The sequence below is a fragment of the Pseudorca crassidens genome, chromosome 17, assembly GCF_039906515.1.
Source record: "Pseudorca crassidens isolate mPseCra1 chromosome 17, mPseCra1.hap1, whole genome shotgun sequence".
NCBI lineage: Eukaryota > Metazoa > Chordata > Mammalia > Artiodactyla > Delphinidae > Pseudorca > Pseudorca crassidens.
Window position 1 is genome coordinate 5,377,580 of NC_090312.1, and position 17,320 is coordinate 5,394,899.

The window sequence follows — 17,320 nt, forward strand, 5'->3', positions numbered from 1 at the left end:
TAGTTGTGGCACGCGGTCTCAGTAGTTGCTGCACGCAGGCTCTGGAGTGCAGGCTCAGTAGTTGTGGCAGACGGGCTTAGCTGCTCCGCGGCATGTGGGATCTTCCCGGACCAGGGCTTGAACCCGTGTCGCCTGCACTGGCAGGCGGATTCTTAACCACTGCGCCACCAGGGAAGTCCCTGACAAACCTTGATTTTAAATCCCAGCTCTGCTGCTTCTTTGCTGTGTGGCCTTGGGGAAGTCAGTCAACCTGTCTGAACCTCTTTCCTCATCTGTAATCTCAGATAATGACTACTTTTAGACCTGCTTTTAAAAGGAAGTGAAACTGTTTTCTGTCATCCTGAAGATAGTAGGACCATTTTATTTCTTGAGAACTTAAATCATAAAGTAAACTATTTGGGGTTTGCACATTGTAGATGAAAATCACGCAAAGATCCTTAATTAGTACCCTGTACGCCTGAGTCAGATGGCAAAATGCATACCAACGAGGCATGCAATATATATATACACACAGTGTGTTTATGATTTATGTCATTCATTTCTCAGCTCTTTATGTTTTAGTGACTCTGTGTGAAGTCAGCAAACATTTCTTAGCACCCACTGTGCGTGACATGCCAAGGACACAGGAGAAAAAATGACAGATTTATTGAGAAGGGCTGACAGCTCACTCTGGAGATGATTGATTGCCTGAAACTTGGGAGCTTCCAGGATACAAGTCTTGCTAAGAAAAAGTGGGGTGGGGAGAGAACATGGGCTTCGAGGATGGGCGGAGCGGTTCTCAATCCCCGCTCAGCTCATTATGAGCAGCGGAGCCTTGGGAACGCCACTTAGCCTCTGTGAACCTGTTTCCTTTATTAATAAAATGAAGCTGACTGTAGCTAGGTGGTTCACTGACGCCTAGAGGGAAGGTGTCCTCTTGGACTGAGCAGTGGCACACGGCAGGGTCAGTGCTCGGTAGCTAGAAGTTGTGCCCATTGCCTTTGGACAGGGCAGCACCTTCCAGCAGGACAGTGTTGAGAATTGCGACCGTGCAGTAGGTTCTCTCCTGTGTCATCTGCAGATTCAGAGATGCCTGGAGCGCCCCTGCTTCTTCCCTGTAGGCCCTGCCCTTGCAGATGTTGGTTGCGTGTTTGCCTTGCCCAGTCTTCAAGGGCAAGGGGGACACCGGAAGTGGTGGATTGCTATCCCAAGACGGTTGACATTGCCCTGAACTGCATACACCAGCAGCCGGAGCTTTGAACTCAAGGAACCTTGATTATAGATTAAGGGAAAAACGTAAGAAAAGGCAACTGATAGTAAAATTGAGCAGCCGGTGCTGGCTGCAGAAACAAGAGCAGATGCCTCGGCTTTATAGTCAGAGAGGTGGCGGGGTTGAGGGTGATTGGTGGTAGGGAGGGAGAGACAGAGAGAGACAGAGAGAGAGAGAGAGAGAGAGAGAGAGAGAGAGAGAGGTTGGAGAGTTTGCTTAGGGAGAGATTGAGCAAACACAGCCCATCAAAGAGCAGTCTATTTACCCACCAGGGTGAGGGGCATCTCCGGTTCAAGCTAGCCTTCCTGGGTTCAGTTCGTCACAGCTTTATTAAGCCGCCTCTGAATTCTGCTCTTAAACATCTGACATTCTTTTCCCTTTTGTCTATTTGTTCAATTCACTTAACATTTAGATAGTGTCATCTGTCTGTTAACCTTCCTGACCCAGGTCTTCTTCCTTACACTGAGCCCAGGGCTTGTCCAGACCTGCTAATCATGTTTGTACTAACAGTCACAACTACGGCCAGAGTGCAGAGCCTTGGCTGGGCGTGGGACTGTCTTCTTCACACCCACTGCCTCTTCTGAGCCTCACAGCCAACCCGAGAGGCAAACCTCCCGCTTTTCCAAGTCTTTCCGACCCTGAGTCCTTGCTTTCTACCCCACTCCTCACTGCCAGCTGGCGGGGAGTTCTCCGGTGACATTTGGCCTCACAGAATGATCTTTTGGTTTCAAACGCCTCCCCCATTGTAATTACAGAGCACATCTCTTAGTCAAATGGAGCTAAGGGACTTCTTTATTGTGGTTCCGTCTGAACAGTTTTGCAGAAGTAAGGATTTGATGGATGAGGAAATGGACATCTCTACGCAGACAAGGAAATCCCTTGAAATCTCCAGAATGCCTTCAAGCTCCTGTTAGTTTTTATATCAAAAGGCAATTAAGAGGCAGAGCAGCTGAGGGAAGACAGTTAACCAAGGTGGTGATGATGTATTTTCTTTTTTTAAAAAAATTTTATTTTTAGTTGCGTTGGGTCTTCGTTGCCGCGCGCGGCTTTCTCTAGCTGCGGCGAGCGGGGGCTATTCTTCGTTGCGGTGCGTGGGCTTCTCATTGCGGTGGCTTCTCTTGTTTCGGAGCACGGGCTCTAGGCGCATGGGCTTCAGTAGTTGTGGCACGCGGGTTCAGTAGTTGTGGCTTGCGGGCTCTAGAGTGCAGACTCAGTAGTTGTGGTGCATGGGCTTAGTTGATCCGCGGCATGTGGGATCTTCCGGGACCAGGGCTCGAACCCGTGTCCCCTGCATTGTCAGGTGGATTCTTAACCACTGTGCCACCAGGGAAGCCCAATGGTGTCTTTTCAAAAGAGACACGTTCTGATGGAAAGGGCTGGAAACTGGTCAGGGATTCTTTCTCCGAGAACAGTTGGCAAGTGTGTTTATTTGTCTATCTCTGTCTATACATCCATCATCTATCAAGCTGTTTTTAATGCAAGTTTAGTACCCACTTACCCTTCGTCATAGCCCATGCCTGATATATGACTCACACCAGATTACTTGTGTGTTTTCAGAACGGAAGCAGGGTAGCAGGTGACATTGTCCAAAACGATGTTTGAAGCATCTTGTATTTTCTGAGTACACACGGTGTGCAGGCACCTTTCATACATTATCACATTTATTCTTACAACAGACCTACCAGAGGGGTGTCGCTATGCATCTTTGACCAATGAAGAAACTGAGGCTCAGAGAGGTGAAATAATTTTCCTAATGTCACAGCCCTGGCAGGTGGCAGCGCCAGGATTCACACCCAGGTTGGACTCCAAAGATTGTTCATTCCCAGTGTAGCACAGTGCCTTCCACAAAACTGTCTTTATTAAAATAATAATGGTAATAATTACATTAATTCAGCTGGTAATTATTAAAGACTTCTTTTGTGCTGTGCTAAACTTTTTTTATGTCACCCTCAGGTGACACTATGAGTTGGGTCTAATTGTTTATCTACACATTACAAGAGAGGAAATGGTAGCTCAGGAATGTTAAATAACTTTCCTAAGGTCACACAGCTGGGAGGTGATGAATGTGGGACTTAAACCAAGCTCTGATTGATTTCACAGTTGGTACCTTTAACCACGCCACTTACACGCTCTGGGTGGTGGAGGAGGGCTATCTTGGGCCATCTGTTTATATAGTAGCAGATATTAGAGTAAATTATTTGGGAAATATCTGTTTGTAGTTCCTCATTCCCTATCCTGCATTCTAGCCAGACTGAGCTCCCCACTATTCCCATACGCGCTCTCCAGGAACCACCCCTCTGCAGGTCTCCAAGCCGCTCTTCCACCTTAAAATTTCATTGCATCTTCCCAGCATGGCCAAGACCTACCCATTCTTCAAGGGTGAGCCGAGATGGCGCTAAGCTTCATCAGTACTAACCTACACTTGTGAAATGGGTCAAAGCCTAAAGAGGTCAGGTGAACTCACGTGCGGCCATATGCAACGTGAACACAATTCCATTATAGAGCACCCCTGTCTGCCAGGATCTCAATCACGCTCTGGGTCAAAGCCTGCGCTCTAATACCAAAGAAGCACACTGAGATTCTATGGAACATGGGTCCAGCCTTGTTACCCGGAGACCAGCATTATAAGGAGGACCTGCTGAAGATGGGTGACATTCAAGATACTGCCTTCTGCTCTAGCCACTGTGCTGTCTTCACTGGCCTTGACTCTTAGCTCCCACTTCTGTTTCTTTTTTTTTTTTTTTTTTTTTTTTTTGCGTTATGTGGGCCTCTCACTGTCGTGGCCTCTCCCGTTGCGGAGCACAGGCTCCGGACATGCTGGCTCAGCGGCCATGGCCCACGGGCCCAGCCGCCCCGCGGCATGTGGGATCTTCCTGGACCAGGGCACGAACCCGTGTCCCCTGCATCGGCAGGTGGACTCTCAACCACTGCGCCACCAGGGAAGCCCCCACTTCTGTTTCTTGACATGTGAGGTCTCTCCTGTATGCTGTGCTCCTTTTAAGGACCAGTTTTAATTCACTTCTGCCTTGGATGGACCCCTGCATCCTACTGAAAGCAACATCTCCCAATCTGAGCTAACCTTGCCCTTTACCTCATCCTCTCGGAAACCGAGAGCCTGCTTATGAAGAGAATTATTGTTTGCGATGTCGGCTTTCATCTCTGCTAGACTGTAAGCTCCTCGAGGACAGGGGCTGTTCTATCATCCATCTCTGGGTCCTCAGCCCCTATCTTGATGCCTTGTACCTGGCTTTGGTCAATTGACCATAAGTGAGTAGGAAGAATATGAATAAAGTGTACAGAAAACTTGCAACGCCTTTTTCCATTATCATCACTGGCATGGCTTTTCATGTTTGGGCTCTTCACGCTATTATGAGTCATCATTGGACCCCACTTACATTTGCTGGTGACCAGTATATATATATGTTGACCTTAACTGGAAGAATATATATATATATATTTTATTTTTGGAGTTATATAACTGTGAGCTTGCATCCTAATACTAGTTATAAGCTGTAAGTCTGTGAGCATATAGTTTCATTTTTTTGAGCTTCAGTTTCCTCAAAGGAATAGTGGAGGAGATAATGATCATTTATGAGTACTGTCCAGGTAGAACGTGACATTGTATGGAAAACGCCTGGTACGGTGCCTGACTCAGTTTGGCTTGTAAGAACGGGCGGCTTCCTTTATTCTCGCTGTGATATTGTGGTTGTTACTGTTAATATTTATGGAGTATCCAAAGCAACGATAAGATAATTTGCTCCTCTATGTATGCAAGATATTATCACTTAATACCAACATACATCCTAGAATTAAATTATGTCCAAATATATCGGTACGGTGGGTTGGAAAATGCACCAAAGTGAGCAGTCTTGTGTTCTAGTGCGGACTCTGCAAACTAGCTTGGTGGGCTTGGGGATCACCTTCCGATTTGCTGAGTCTACTGCCAATGGCAACATCTAGATAAGCCACTATTTTAATAATTACAATTATAGTTTGAAAAGGAATTGGTGCTTCCCACGTCTCATGCACTGTGCCAGGCGCTCTCCCTGTAGGGTCCCCTTTGTTCCTCATGACCATTGATTTTTAAGATGAGGAAACCAAAGCCCAGAGGGGTCAAATGAATTGCTCAAGGTCACGCACCTCGTAAGAGTGAGTCGGTATTTAACACCTGGTCTGTGTGAGGTACAAGCCACAGCTCTGAGGTTCCACCACGTGGTTTCATTCCGTGCCTCTGGTCCCTGTACACAGAAGACCTGTGAGTTGTGTTTGTTCCCCAGCCCTGCCCCCAGCCTCTGACATCTTGGACCTCGTTGCTGGATCAGGTCTTGCCCATTAGAAAAAGTCTCTCTGCAGATACCCTCGGCCCAGTGTGATATTGCACAGCACATTTTCTGGTCTGCGGTTTTAAATCACCCATGTCATTTAAAGCTGTGTGAGAAGCTTGAAAGCCTGCTTCCACCCAACGTCATTTAATCCACGCGACACAAATGTGAAGAAAATAAAATGCTGCCTGCCGTCAAAAAGAGAACCTATACCCGTCGAGTATGCACCGGTGCCGGGCATCTTTGATGACATCCCGTCCCACGTTGGCTCTCGAGAGGGAACCTTCATTTTACCTGCAGATGGTGCTTTTCTGGGTGAAGTAGAGACCGGCGCTGGCAACACTGACACACGGCCACTCATGCACATTAGAACCCCCATGTGGGTTGACTCGTTAGGTAGGAACAACAGGTCCAGCAGCCAGTGTGAATGAAAACAGCAGCGGGAGATGCCAGGATGGGGAAGCACGTTTGTTTCAGTGTTCCAGCGGCTCTGCAACCTCGTTTTTGATAGATAGCATTTCCAACTAGGCTACTTGTGTTGCGGCTTCGAGTTCCTTAAGTGGCCTGCTTTTATGAACAGCAGCATTTGTTTGTGAGCCTATTTGGTTGATACGTAAAAATACAATAGCAAAAATAATACCTGTGATTTACTGCAGTCCACTGTTGCCCTGCACCTTGGCTTTTATTTCTTTCGATATCAACTCTGGAAGGGAACTGATAGCCCCTTTGCAAATGAGAAAACTGAAGTTCAGAGAGTTTAAATTGTCTTCAGTCACACAAAAACATCGTTATCGTGGCTGTAGTTTGGTTTTGGTTTTTAATGTGAATAAGAAGAGGTGAAAATAGGGGAGGAATTACAGATATTTCGTTCTGACTTGCAAGTCTGTATTCAAAGGGCACCCGTCTTGTGAAGGTCATTCTTCTTCCAGCTCGTAGGAGAATTATCCCAGGAACCTAACTGGTATAGCTTTATTCACTGAGGTGTCTCTGAGCAGTAAGATAGATTTTACCAGAAGCCTCGGCAGTTTGAGTCCCACCCAACGGTGACTTTCTTGGAATTTTTCCAAAGTGCCTGCTTCTTTACTCTGTTCAGGTTTCAGATTCCCTTTCTTTAAAAGAATGGAGTGGTGATGGTACCAAGAGGAGGGGGCAGCAGTGGTGCGCTGATGAATGTTTAAAACTGGCTCCAAAGGAAAAAAAGAGTCGAAACACTGGTCAGTTTCCCTGATGCATATATACCCATCATGGCCAATTTCAAGCTACCAACTTGAAGGCAAAGAACCTGAAGTTTTGCAGTATTGACACACCACCGCCTGGTAGGGGATGTGCCGCTTAAACATGCAATAACTCTGTAAATGGGTTTCTGTAGACATTTGATTTAAAAACAGTTGGAGGGCTTCCCTGGTGGCGCAGTGGTTGAGAGTCCGCCTGCCAATGCAGGGGACACAGGTTCGAGCCCTGGTCTGGGAAGATCCCACGTGCCGCGGAGCAACTGGGCCCGTGAGCCACAATTACTGAGCCTGCGCGTCTGGAGCCTGTGCTCCGCAACAAGAGAGGCCGCGATAGTGAGAGGCCCGCGCACCGCGATGAAGAGTGGCCCCCGCTTGCCCCAACTAGAGAAAGCCCTTGCACAGAAACGGAGACCCAACACAGCCATAAATAAATTAATAAAGCAAACTGTCAACAAGTAAAAATAAATAAACACTATTATATTTTTTAAAAAAAACAGTTTGATTGAACACATGTTTATTAAGTAACCACAACTCAGTTTTGCCATTAGTGGTGTGTGTGTGTGTGTGTGTGTGTGTGTGTATGTGTGTGTGTGTGTGTGGTGTGTTGTCCACACACCCTGTTGGAGAATGACAGTGAGTTAGGTTCAGCTACACAAAGAGATCCCTCTTCCTCCAGGAAGTAGCTTTAAACTCTGGTGGACCAAAACTGTCGCTTTGTTTCTACTAAAAAGTCCAACCTGGAATCTTAGATTTTAATGGCTTAATGCGTGGTAAAGCTAAGCTCTCCACTGCCAAGAGAAAGTCAGGGAGAGAAGTCAGATTGCCTCTGTCACGTCTTCTGAGTTTTTCCCCATAGAAAATATGGCCCCAGGACGGTCTGGAATCAGATTCCATCAGGAAAGATTGTGTTTGGCTTCAGACGTGTGACCAACCCTGACTTAAATACCACAGGGTGTCACGAGAAATCCAGACGCAGACAGCATCACTGTGCCACTGATGACACCAGGGATGCAGACTTCTATGTTTCTGATCCACCATCCTTTCCACACGGCTTTCGTCCCCACAGCTGAAAGGTGGCTGCTTTAACATCCACTCCTGTTTTCTGTCTGTGCCAAGTCAGAGAAGGGACACACAACCCAAAGGTCATACACCTGAGGCTGCTTCTTCCAAAGCTTTCTGCTTTGCTCCATCTGACAATGTATGCTTTTCTCGCCATAACCAGGAGAGGATCTTAAGATCTCTCCTGGCTGCAAGGGACTCCAGAGGGAGAGTATTTTTTTTTGCGGTACGCGGGCCTCTCACTGTTGTGGCCTCTCCCGTTGCGGAGCACAGGCTCCGGACGCGCAGGCTCAGCGGCCATGGCTCACGGGCCCAGCCGCTCCACGGCATGTGGGATCCTCCCGGACCGGGGCATGAACCCGCGTCCCCTGCATCGGCAGGCGGACTCTCAACCACTACGCCACCAGGGAAGCCCCTGGGAGAGTATTCTTGAGTGCACACTGCTTTCCCTGACAAAGTCTGTTATTTATTTATTTATTTTTTGTAAGGAAGGAGGGAATTATGAGTGCGTAGCAGACAGTTCACTATATGATTACCACACAGACCCTTCTGGATCAGCAGGGAGCTGGGGATACAGGAATGAGGAGTAAACGTCAGTGGAATCTGACTCAATTGTTATAATCGTTGTTTTGATGCTGTTGAAGTATCCAGACAAATTTTGCTAAAATATTAAAGTGGACTTTTCTTGAAAAAGTATCTCATTATTTGCTACCGAAGCCAGTAAATTCCAACAAATGGACTGTAGTCCTGTCGTGGTGGGTGGATACTGTGAGAACAGATGAATCAGTCTATGAGTGTGTAGTGAAAATATATTGGTCATTTCCTGGGTCTTTTTTTTTTACTGTTGTTAATTTTTTGGAACATCGAGCCCCTCTTAGTGGCAAGACTTCCTTTGTTTCCCTGCTGGGCCAGAGAGATTCACCCCCAAATCAGTGGGTCTTCCACTTTCAGGTTGGGTTGCACAGCCATTAACAGGCGGAGTTTAAGAACTCACATTCTTAACCACTATGCTATATTGCCCCTGAAGACTCAAAGAAAGATGATGTTTTCCAGCCACATGGGCAAAGCCATATCATAGTAGAGCACTACATCTTGTGTCCGCCACTTTGTATTATCATGCAGTATGTGCCCCAGGCATCTCTGAAGCTTGTCCCACCCAGACCCTCACCTTTCCCCCAGTTTCACCCCAGCTGTGAGGTTGGAGGATAGATAGGGTTAGTGTTTGGGGGAGGATGTCTATTTCACACACATCATACACCAGTATTTTATCTTTAATGGAATATGGGGGTTGAGAATCATACCCAGGGCTTTCCATGCACTGCCCTGTACATACCTCATGACAGGTCTGTGAGGTCATTACAGGTGTCATCACCCATGAGGAAAGGGGCTCAGAGAAGGAAAGTTATTGTCTCCATTTGCCTGCTGGGCTCTGGATCCTAGGCGTTTTGACTCCAGGCTCTGTTGACCTTTCCACAAACACAGTGATTTGTATTTTAGGTCATGTCAAATGTCCCTGGGTCCCGGAGTGGTGGTTTCATAATATGTCTGATATAAAAGTGCTTATGACAAAATGTCATAGATCTCCGTATTCCCATTATAGAATAGGATTTCTAGTTTTATTAGTATTAAAAGAATTGCTTGTGGATTCTGAGTCACACAGTTTTAGATGTTGGGATTGGATTGTATATACCCGTGGTTTGAGGGAATTCCTCTCATTGGAATTTTCATTCATTCATACATTCCTCTGGCACTAAATGAATGTCAACTGTGTGTCAGCACCATGCTAGTTGCTGGAAATACAAAGATGAATAGGGTGTGGCTTCTCCTTCAGCAGCTGGTGGTGATGGATTTCTCTATAGTCAACTGAGAACTAATGTTTATGAGATGCTTTTCTCTCCTTAGTGCAGTGCTCTTAGTAAGAGCTCTAAGGGACACAGAAGTGAAAAGTATCATTCTTGTTCTCACTGTGTTTTTGAGAAAACAGGGGGAAATACATTAGTGATCAGAATGAGTGGGGTTGGGCTTCTGGGGATAAAAAGGTGATGGGGAAATTGAGGTGAGCTTATGAAGGTTGAAGCAGCAGGCTTTGCCATCATATGAGTGTACAACATTTATTTAATCTTTCTTTGTTTTTCTGATTTTTCATTATTATAAAATCACACACACACACTTTAAAGTTAGATTCCTAGGATAGAACTATTGGGTCAAGGAAAATAAACATTTGAGATTCTTGCCAAATTGCTTTCCGGAAAGGCTGTCGTGATTTTTCATTTCTACCGACAGTGTAGAAAAGTACAGCTCTCATTGTACTTAAAATACTTTTTTTTTGTTGATTAGCAACTATAATTCCATCTGCAACCTTAATTCTTGTTTCACAGGTTCTGAAGATTAGGATGTAGATATCTTTGGAAGGGACATTATTCTGCCTGCCACATTAGGTAAAGGGCATAGTTCAGTGGATGGAAGCCAATAGAGGATGACTATTTTATTATCACTTCCCAAAAGGGGTTCTGTGGAAATCTAGACTCTTCAAGCATACCAGCACATTGTCTGAAGTTTTCCACTTCCTGGTCTTAACTTCTCCTTCCTTCTGACTGGTACTCATCTCCCATATTCTCCTACCACTTGTTCGTTCTCCAAGGATTTGAGCCAACTGCTCCCTTCTTCATGATGTCTTCCTTGAGTCACCACAGCTGGAAAAAGGTGGCTTTAAGATGGTTAAAGGATATCTATTTGAAGCAATAAGGTTATTCTAGGAGATGCGCTAACGTTCTTTACCAAATATGTGAACTCGGACAAATTCCTTCATCTCTAGGGTTAGTTTTCTAATTTAAAGATGGAAGTCATGGTAAGTGCATCACAGATTTCCTGAAGGGATCAAACAGTATCATGTATATCATATATGACATGGTTTATGAATTTATGACCTGGCAGCACCTTCATGTCAGACAAAAGAGAATTGCTAAAGGGGTTTAAACATTCTGTGTAATCAAGCCAGAAGCCAAATGGACCAACCTAATTGAAACTTATTTCTTTCAACATATGCCTGTAAAGCATCTGAAGTGCAAGATGACTAGTTCTTTGAAATAAGGTTCAGTAGCACCAGTGCTTTTAAAGAGGAAGAATTCAGACAGTGCTTGGAGTTGGTTATAAAAGTGTTATAATTATGCAATGAAATGTGGTTCCTATGAGATGTAACAGGCAAAAACGAATTAGTATTATTTCTGGATGTTGAACCTCATTGCCCTTTGCTAGCTTAACTACTTTAGCTAAGTAGTTAGATACCTCCAATGACTCAACGTCTTCTTTGGTTGACACTTGAGATGATGCTTTCTTTTACAAAGGCTTTATGGAGGGTCAAACAAGATTGCATACATGGAAGTTCCTAGAACAGATCCTAGCTCAGAGATGCTTAATAAATCTTGAGCATACCTGCAACTGCTTCCAGCACAGTCTGATAGGAAAGTGATGCATAGCCTCTGGCAATGAATGACCTATTTTATGTTCGGAGAGGAAGCCATTAGAATATTACAACTGCTGGTGGTGCAATTTGCGCCTCTTCCTTTGATGATGAGATTATTGAAATGCGCTGGTCTTTTATTATGGAAACACTAAAAGCGACATCTTGTATTTATATAAATTAGAGTTGGCCAGTTATTGGCCCATGGAGACTTAGCCTGAAAATGTGCTTTATCTTGTCAACACGGTGCTTTATTGTTAACGCCGTGGCCATAGTTGCTGCTGCTAATTGTTTTTGCTGTTACTCTTGCCATTATCATTGATTTATGAACCAACGTTTAAAAATTTAAAGATGTTTTATTGAAAATTCAAATTTCTGTCTTCCCTTGAAACACGGAAAGATCTAGCATTGCCTAGCCAACATTTCTGCACAGTGGTAGTGAGCTAAGTAGCGGCTGTCTCCGGTAGGCAGTGCAGGGACCTTCTACTCTGCCTCAGTCTCCCTCTCACAGGTGACAGTGCCCATGGTTATTTGTTATTGTGTTTCTCCTGTAAATTTCATGATGGTAGTAAACGTTCAGCTTATGTGAATGGTTCCCTTATGTGGAGACCCTGTGGGGAGCCTGGATCTCTACCCTCCACACAGCAGTCACAAGGGCACAAATATGTTATGTTCCTGGGAACCTCCGGTCACATTTTCATCCACTGATCAATACATAAGCCTGTTTTAGGTGTGTTTCTGTTTAAAGGCATATATATATATATATATATATATATATATATATATATATATATATTCATCTGGCTCTGGTTCATTGACATTGAACTCATGACTGACAGCAGTGTAACTCATACCAGAACAAAGCCTGTCTAACACACTGTTTTCTGTGTGAGGCACATCACAGCCTTCTTGCTTTTCGGAACACATTAGACAGGACTTTACCTCTGCACTCAGAGGCCATTTTAAATATCAAAAATAAGCTCCAACCAAAAAACCTGCTTTCTGTAGGGAAAGGACCAGGAAGGAAGCAGCCTAGCAAGACAGAAACATTTTGACAATAGTAGTTCTACCCTAGCCAAGCAACACAGGAAAAACAGTGGCTTCACCTCCACCCACACCAGCAAAGGCCAAGTGTGAGCCTAGATGTCCACCACTGCCAAGCTGTAACAGGCCACACCTTCCCCCCACCTGGCAAGAGCAGGTCTCCAGTAGGGAGCTAGATTTTCACTACCAGTGGGTGGTGACGAGAACTCCACCTAGCCTGGTTTACGTGGACACCCTCTGGGGAGCCTGGATCTCTACCCCGACATAGCAGTCACAAAGGCACAGATATCCCCAAGAGATCTTTGACAAAGTTTCAAAAGCAATTCTGTAAAGCCTTTCCAATAAACGGTCCTGAAGCAACTCGACATCCACAGGCCAAAAGAAAACAAAACAGAAATTCAACTTAAATCTCAGTCCTCATATAAAAATTCACTCAAAGTCAATCACAGACTTAAATGCAAAATATAAAACTTTTAGGGAAAAAAAAAATAGAGGCAAGCTTTGGGATCCAGAGCTAAGCAGAGAGTTTTTTAAAACTGGACACTTAAAAGAGTGATCCATTAAAAAAAATGGATAAATTCAACTTCGTCAAGATTAAAAACTTCTATTCTGTAAAATGTGTTACAGAGGGGATTAAAAGGTGAGCTACAGGGAGGGGTATGTGTGGTATACGAGGCAAAAGAGAAAATGCAGAAAACTCACCATCATGTCTTTCCTTGGACCTCGAGGTCCCTAGACTGTTTGCTTTCTTTTTCACCTTTAAGAATCTTCTTTTGTTTGTTTTCTATATACTGTCTAGAGTTTTTAGCTGTACTTAGTGGGAATAGAAAAAAGTATGTCTACTCCATTTTTCCTGGAAGCAGAAGTCATGACAAGTCCCTTTTTTTCTTTTCTTTTTTTTAAATCCTCATTCTACAGATATAAGAACAAGTTCAGAGAAGTTGTGTGATGTACTCAAAGTCACACAGCTCTCAAATGATGTCACCCAAGCTACATAAGTGCAGTGCCAGTGCTCTTTGCTCTCCATCTCCTTGGATCACTATATACATATAGACATGTCAACAGAAACATTCTCCAGGTGTATTCACAGTGCAACAGAGTCCATAGCAAAAGAGCTCCCAGCTGTGAGTTCAATGAGCCGTGAGAGACTGATGTGTTCATGGTCTATTTTACTTCTATTTCACTTGGTTTTATTCACGTTCTGTTACACAATGGTTTTGAAATCAGTGGAAGGGGAGAACAATTATGAGGCCAGAAATGTTCCCAAGTGCTTGCAAACAAAAGGATCATTGATTGCAAAGCACAGAACTTCAAAAAATGCTTCTGCACATGTGGCAAAAGAAGACAGTTGAGAGAGTTTGCTGACAGTGTGAGAACCTGCACGATATTCTGAAATGACCGAATCTGGAAATGCGGGTGACATAATAGAAACAAAGGCACAGAAATACACTGGTAAAAATGTTTGTCAATATCCCCAGGATTAGCAGTTCAGCTGCCAGTGTTTCTAAAGGAAATGTTTGTCTGTGTTGCAACGTGATAGCAATTCAATTTGTGTATGGATTGTTCACCATGCATTAAACTTCCTATTTTTCTGTAAAATGGACTTTTTTGAGTGAAGAAAAATCACACCCCTAATGTACCTGTGCTATATGACCTATCTTTTCCTTTTTCCTATTTCCGTCACTACCAACCTCTTATGTGTTTCCTACGATCTCAGGTGTCTTCAGCTTGGCCCATCCCATCCCTTTCCCACTATGCTAACAAAATAAATCTCTCTTTGTTGCTAGATGATCATGCATGTCATCCAGAAACTTTCCTGGTTCCCTACAATCTTTAGGATTAAGTCTAGGTATTTTTAACAGCAGCCAACAGTAAGAAATCTGATATTCAGCAGCCTGTCCTCTGTTCTTTTCTTAGGTATTATCAGATCCGAGTGACCTTGAAGGTGTCCTCAAGGATCCCCCACAGACTGAGTGCCTCCATCCTTGGGCAGACAGGTAAGCAGGAGGATGGCAGTGGGGCACTTGTTCCCCGCTGGTAAGCCTTCATTTATCACTGTAAGCCAGAGCTTAGCAGAGTGCTGGATACATAAAGGCACTCAGTAAGTCATTGTTGAATGCTGAATGAGTGGGTTTTGGAAATGGAGACCCACTGTTGCTTTGGCCATGTGTGTACGTTATTGCAAGGGGGACCTGGCTGAAGGAAAAAACAAACAAACAAATACTCGCCCAGGAGCAGCTGGCATCTGAGGATAAACCTGGCTGTGGAGGTTGGCGAAAGTCAAGTCAGGGAGGAAGAGGAAGGGAAACGGCATCCAGCAGATAGGTAAGAAGAAACCTGTTGTTGAAGAGAATTTGATAATCATCTAGGTATAGGGGACTGAATCAGCAGGCAGGTGTGGTAGCACTTTCTGTGCACAGCAAGGAGTCAATGCAGCACTCCTAGGGAAGAAGGATTGCCAAGAACAATCCAGGTTCTAACCTTGGAGAAACTGGAGTATTAGTAGGTATCCAGGGCTCCCAGCAGTTTCAGTGTAATAGTGTTGAGTCCGAAATATAGAACTTATTACATAAAAAGTAAGGCTAGGCGTCAAGATTATATTCTAACAGAAATATTTTCATTAGTAAATTTGGGAGAATGTATAGATCAGCCAGACCTGAAGAAGAAGAAGAAACACTTCGGGATGGAAGCAGAAGTATGGAGATAAAAAGACAGAACTAGGTGAAACCTGCTTAACTTTCACTGTACAAGGTAGCCAAGAATATTATAGAAATCATATCCAGCAGAGTAAGAGTTCCAGTCATAGCTACACTTCCAAAAATTCATCTGGAGTTGCCCTGGCAATTAGACCACCCCATTGTTGACAGTGATATTATGGTGAGTAAAACTGCATGCAGTTGAATAACCACAAAGTGGGAGTGTAGATGTGGTGACATGTTTAGCTCCACCTGGGAGGAGGAGTGGGAGATTCGGGGCAGAGTAGGCTACTTGGACCATGCAAGGGACAATCAGGGGAGGCTGATGGTTTATGGGCAACAGTTTGACTCAAGCCTGTGATACAGAAAGAGAAAGATACTGGAGACCACCGGCTCCTCCCCTTACTCTGGAAAGAGTTAAGCATTAAGTAGTAGTCAAGGCTCCACATTTCCAGGGAGGTCCTTCTCTTCCACCCTTCACTCTCCTCCTCTCTCCAGGAAGTAAATCAGGCATCTAAGACTGGTGGTCACTCCCTCTCCTATGTGCATTCAGGACGCCTGTAGTTCCCCACTGTGCTACCACCTGTGTCGTGCCCCTTCCCCAACCCAGCTTCTGCCAGAAGAAGGTTCATGGAGGTGAATGAGAAAGTAGAAGATTTGAACCCAAATCTTGCAGGAACTAGTCATGTGATCCCAGGCGTTAACAACTTGAGCTTCATTTCCTCACCTGAAACATGAGGGTAAATGTCCATCCTCTGTAGGGCTTTGTCTTAGACATTATAGCTCTAATTTTGTTTATTTGGGTCCTTCTCTTTTCTTCTTGGTGAGCCTGGCCAGAGGTTTGTCAATTTTGTTTACCCTCTCAAAGAACCAGTTCTTGGTTTTACCGATGCTTTTTCTGCTGTTTTTTAAATCTCTATTTATTTCCTCTCTGATCTTTATTATCTCCTTCCTTCTGCTGACTTTAGGTTTTGTTTGTTCTTCTTTTTCTAATTCTTTCAGGTGGAGGGTTAGGTTATGTATTTGAGATTCTTCTTGTTTTTTAAAGAAGGCTTGTATCGCTATGAACTTTCCTCTAAGAACTGCTTTTGCTGCATCCCATAGATTTAATATGGTTGTGCGTCTTGGAGATTATAAATGAAAAGGGCGTTTTATATTTTACAGAGATTATTAAGGTAAATGTCCCAGATTAGGAACTGGCACAAAGGAAGTGTCCAATCAGTCTGACATGTGAGTGGTCACCTGATCAGGGGTTTGAAGCTGGGTTCTGGTCTCAGGGACAAGGCTGGACCTGGAAGTCAGGTGGGACTAATGCCTAGCTGACTTGATGGATGCCATCCCCAGGTCCCCGACAAAGGACTCTGCTTCTTCTCGCGACTGTGTAGCTCAGGAGCTCAGTCCCTGTCTCTGGCTGAGCTGTCTCTTGGAGCTGAGAGACCCAGCTGTGAGGATCAGAGGACTGCTGGGCGTCCAGCAGCTGGCAGAGCCCAGCAAGCAGCTTGGGGGAGGGAGGACTCCTGCTGGTGCTGCACAGAGACAAAAGAAAGAAAAATGCAGTTTGGGGAAAAAAAGGCTATTTTCTTCTTTGGTCTAGTTTGGCATGGGGATAATTGTGGTCCACTTGGTAGGCCCTTGAGTTTACACGAGTATGATATTTAGAACAGAAGGCCCATATGGAGGTCAGCAATAATTACAATAGGGATGGCTCCGTGGGTGAGGAATAGATAGTGTTGGCGATTTCTTCCTCAAGGTGAATTTTCCAATTTTAGTGTTTTCAGTTAGACATTGCCTCATTACAAAGCACTCTGAAGCTTAGTGGTTCAAAACAACAGTTTATTCTTGATGTTTTGAGTTGGCTGGGCTCAGCCAGGTCTTTTGTGCACTGCTTTCAGCTGGGATCTCAGTGGAGGACAGATTACCCACGATCATAACATCAAACGTGTCTTCACACACATCTGATCTCTCAGTTGAGGTGGCTGAACTGCCTAAGGGAATGGTCCGGCTGTCTCCAGTTGGGTGTCCAACTTCTTCTGTGGTAGCTCAGGTCACCAAGGGAAGGAAAGTGGAAGATTCCAGGTCTCTTAAGGGCTAGGCTGGGAAATGGCACAGGGTCTGTCTTCCACATTCCATTGGTCAAGGCCAATTGCAAGGCCAGTCCAGCTTCAAGGCAGGAGTGGAATATTCTCCAGCCCTTCATGGAGCAACTTCTGTACGTACAGCAAAGGGAGAATGTTTCAGCAGTCATATTTACATCCAGT

General features: G+C 44.7%; 1 protein-coding gene across 1 annotated transcript in view; it reads left to right on the forward strand.

Annotated features, from left to right (window-relative positions):
- Window positions 1-17,320, forward strand: part of FAM135B (family with sequence similarity 135 member B) — a 269,743-nt gene that overhangs the window by 121,038 nt on the left and 131,385 nt on the right. The window contains exon 3 of the mRNA XM_067712826.1: window positions 14,284-14,363. Coding sequence (XP_067568927.1) covers window positions 14,284-14,363 — 80 coding nt within the window. The remainder of the gene's footprint in view (window positions 1-14,283; window positions 14,364-17,320) is intronic.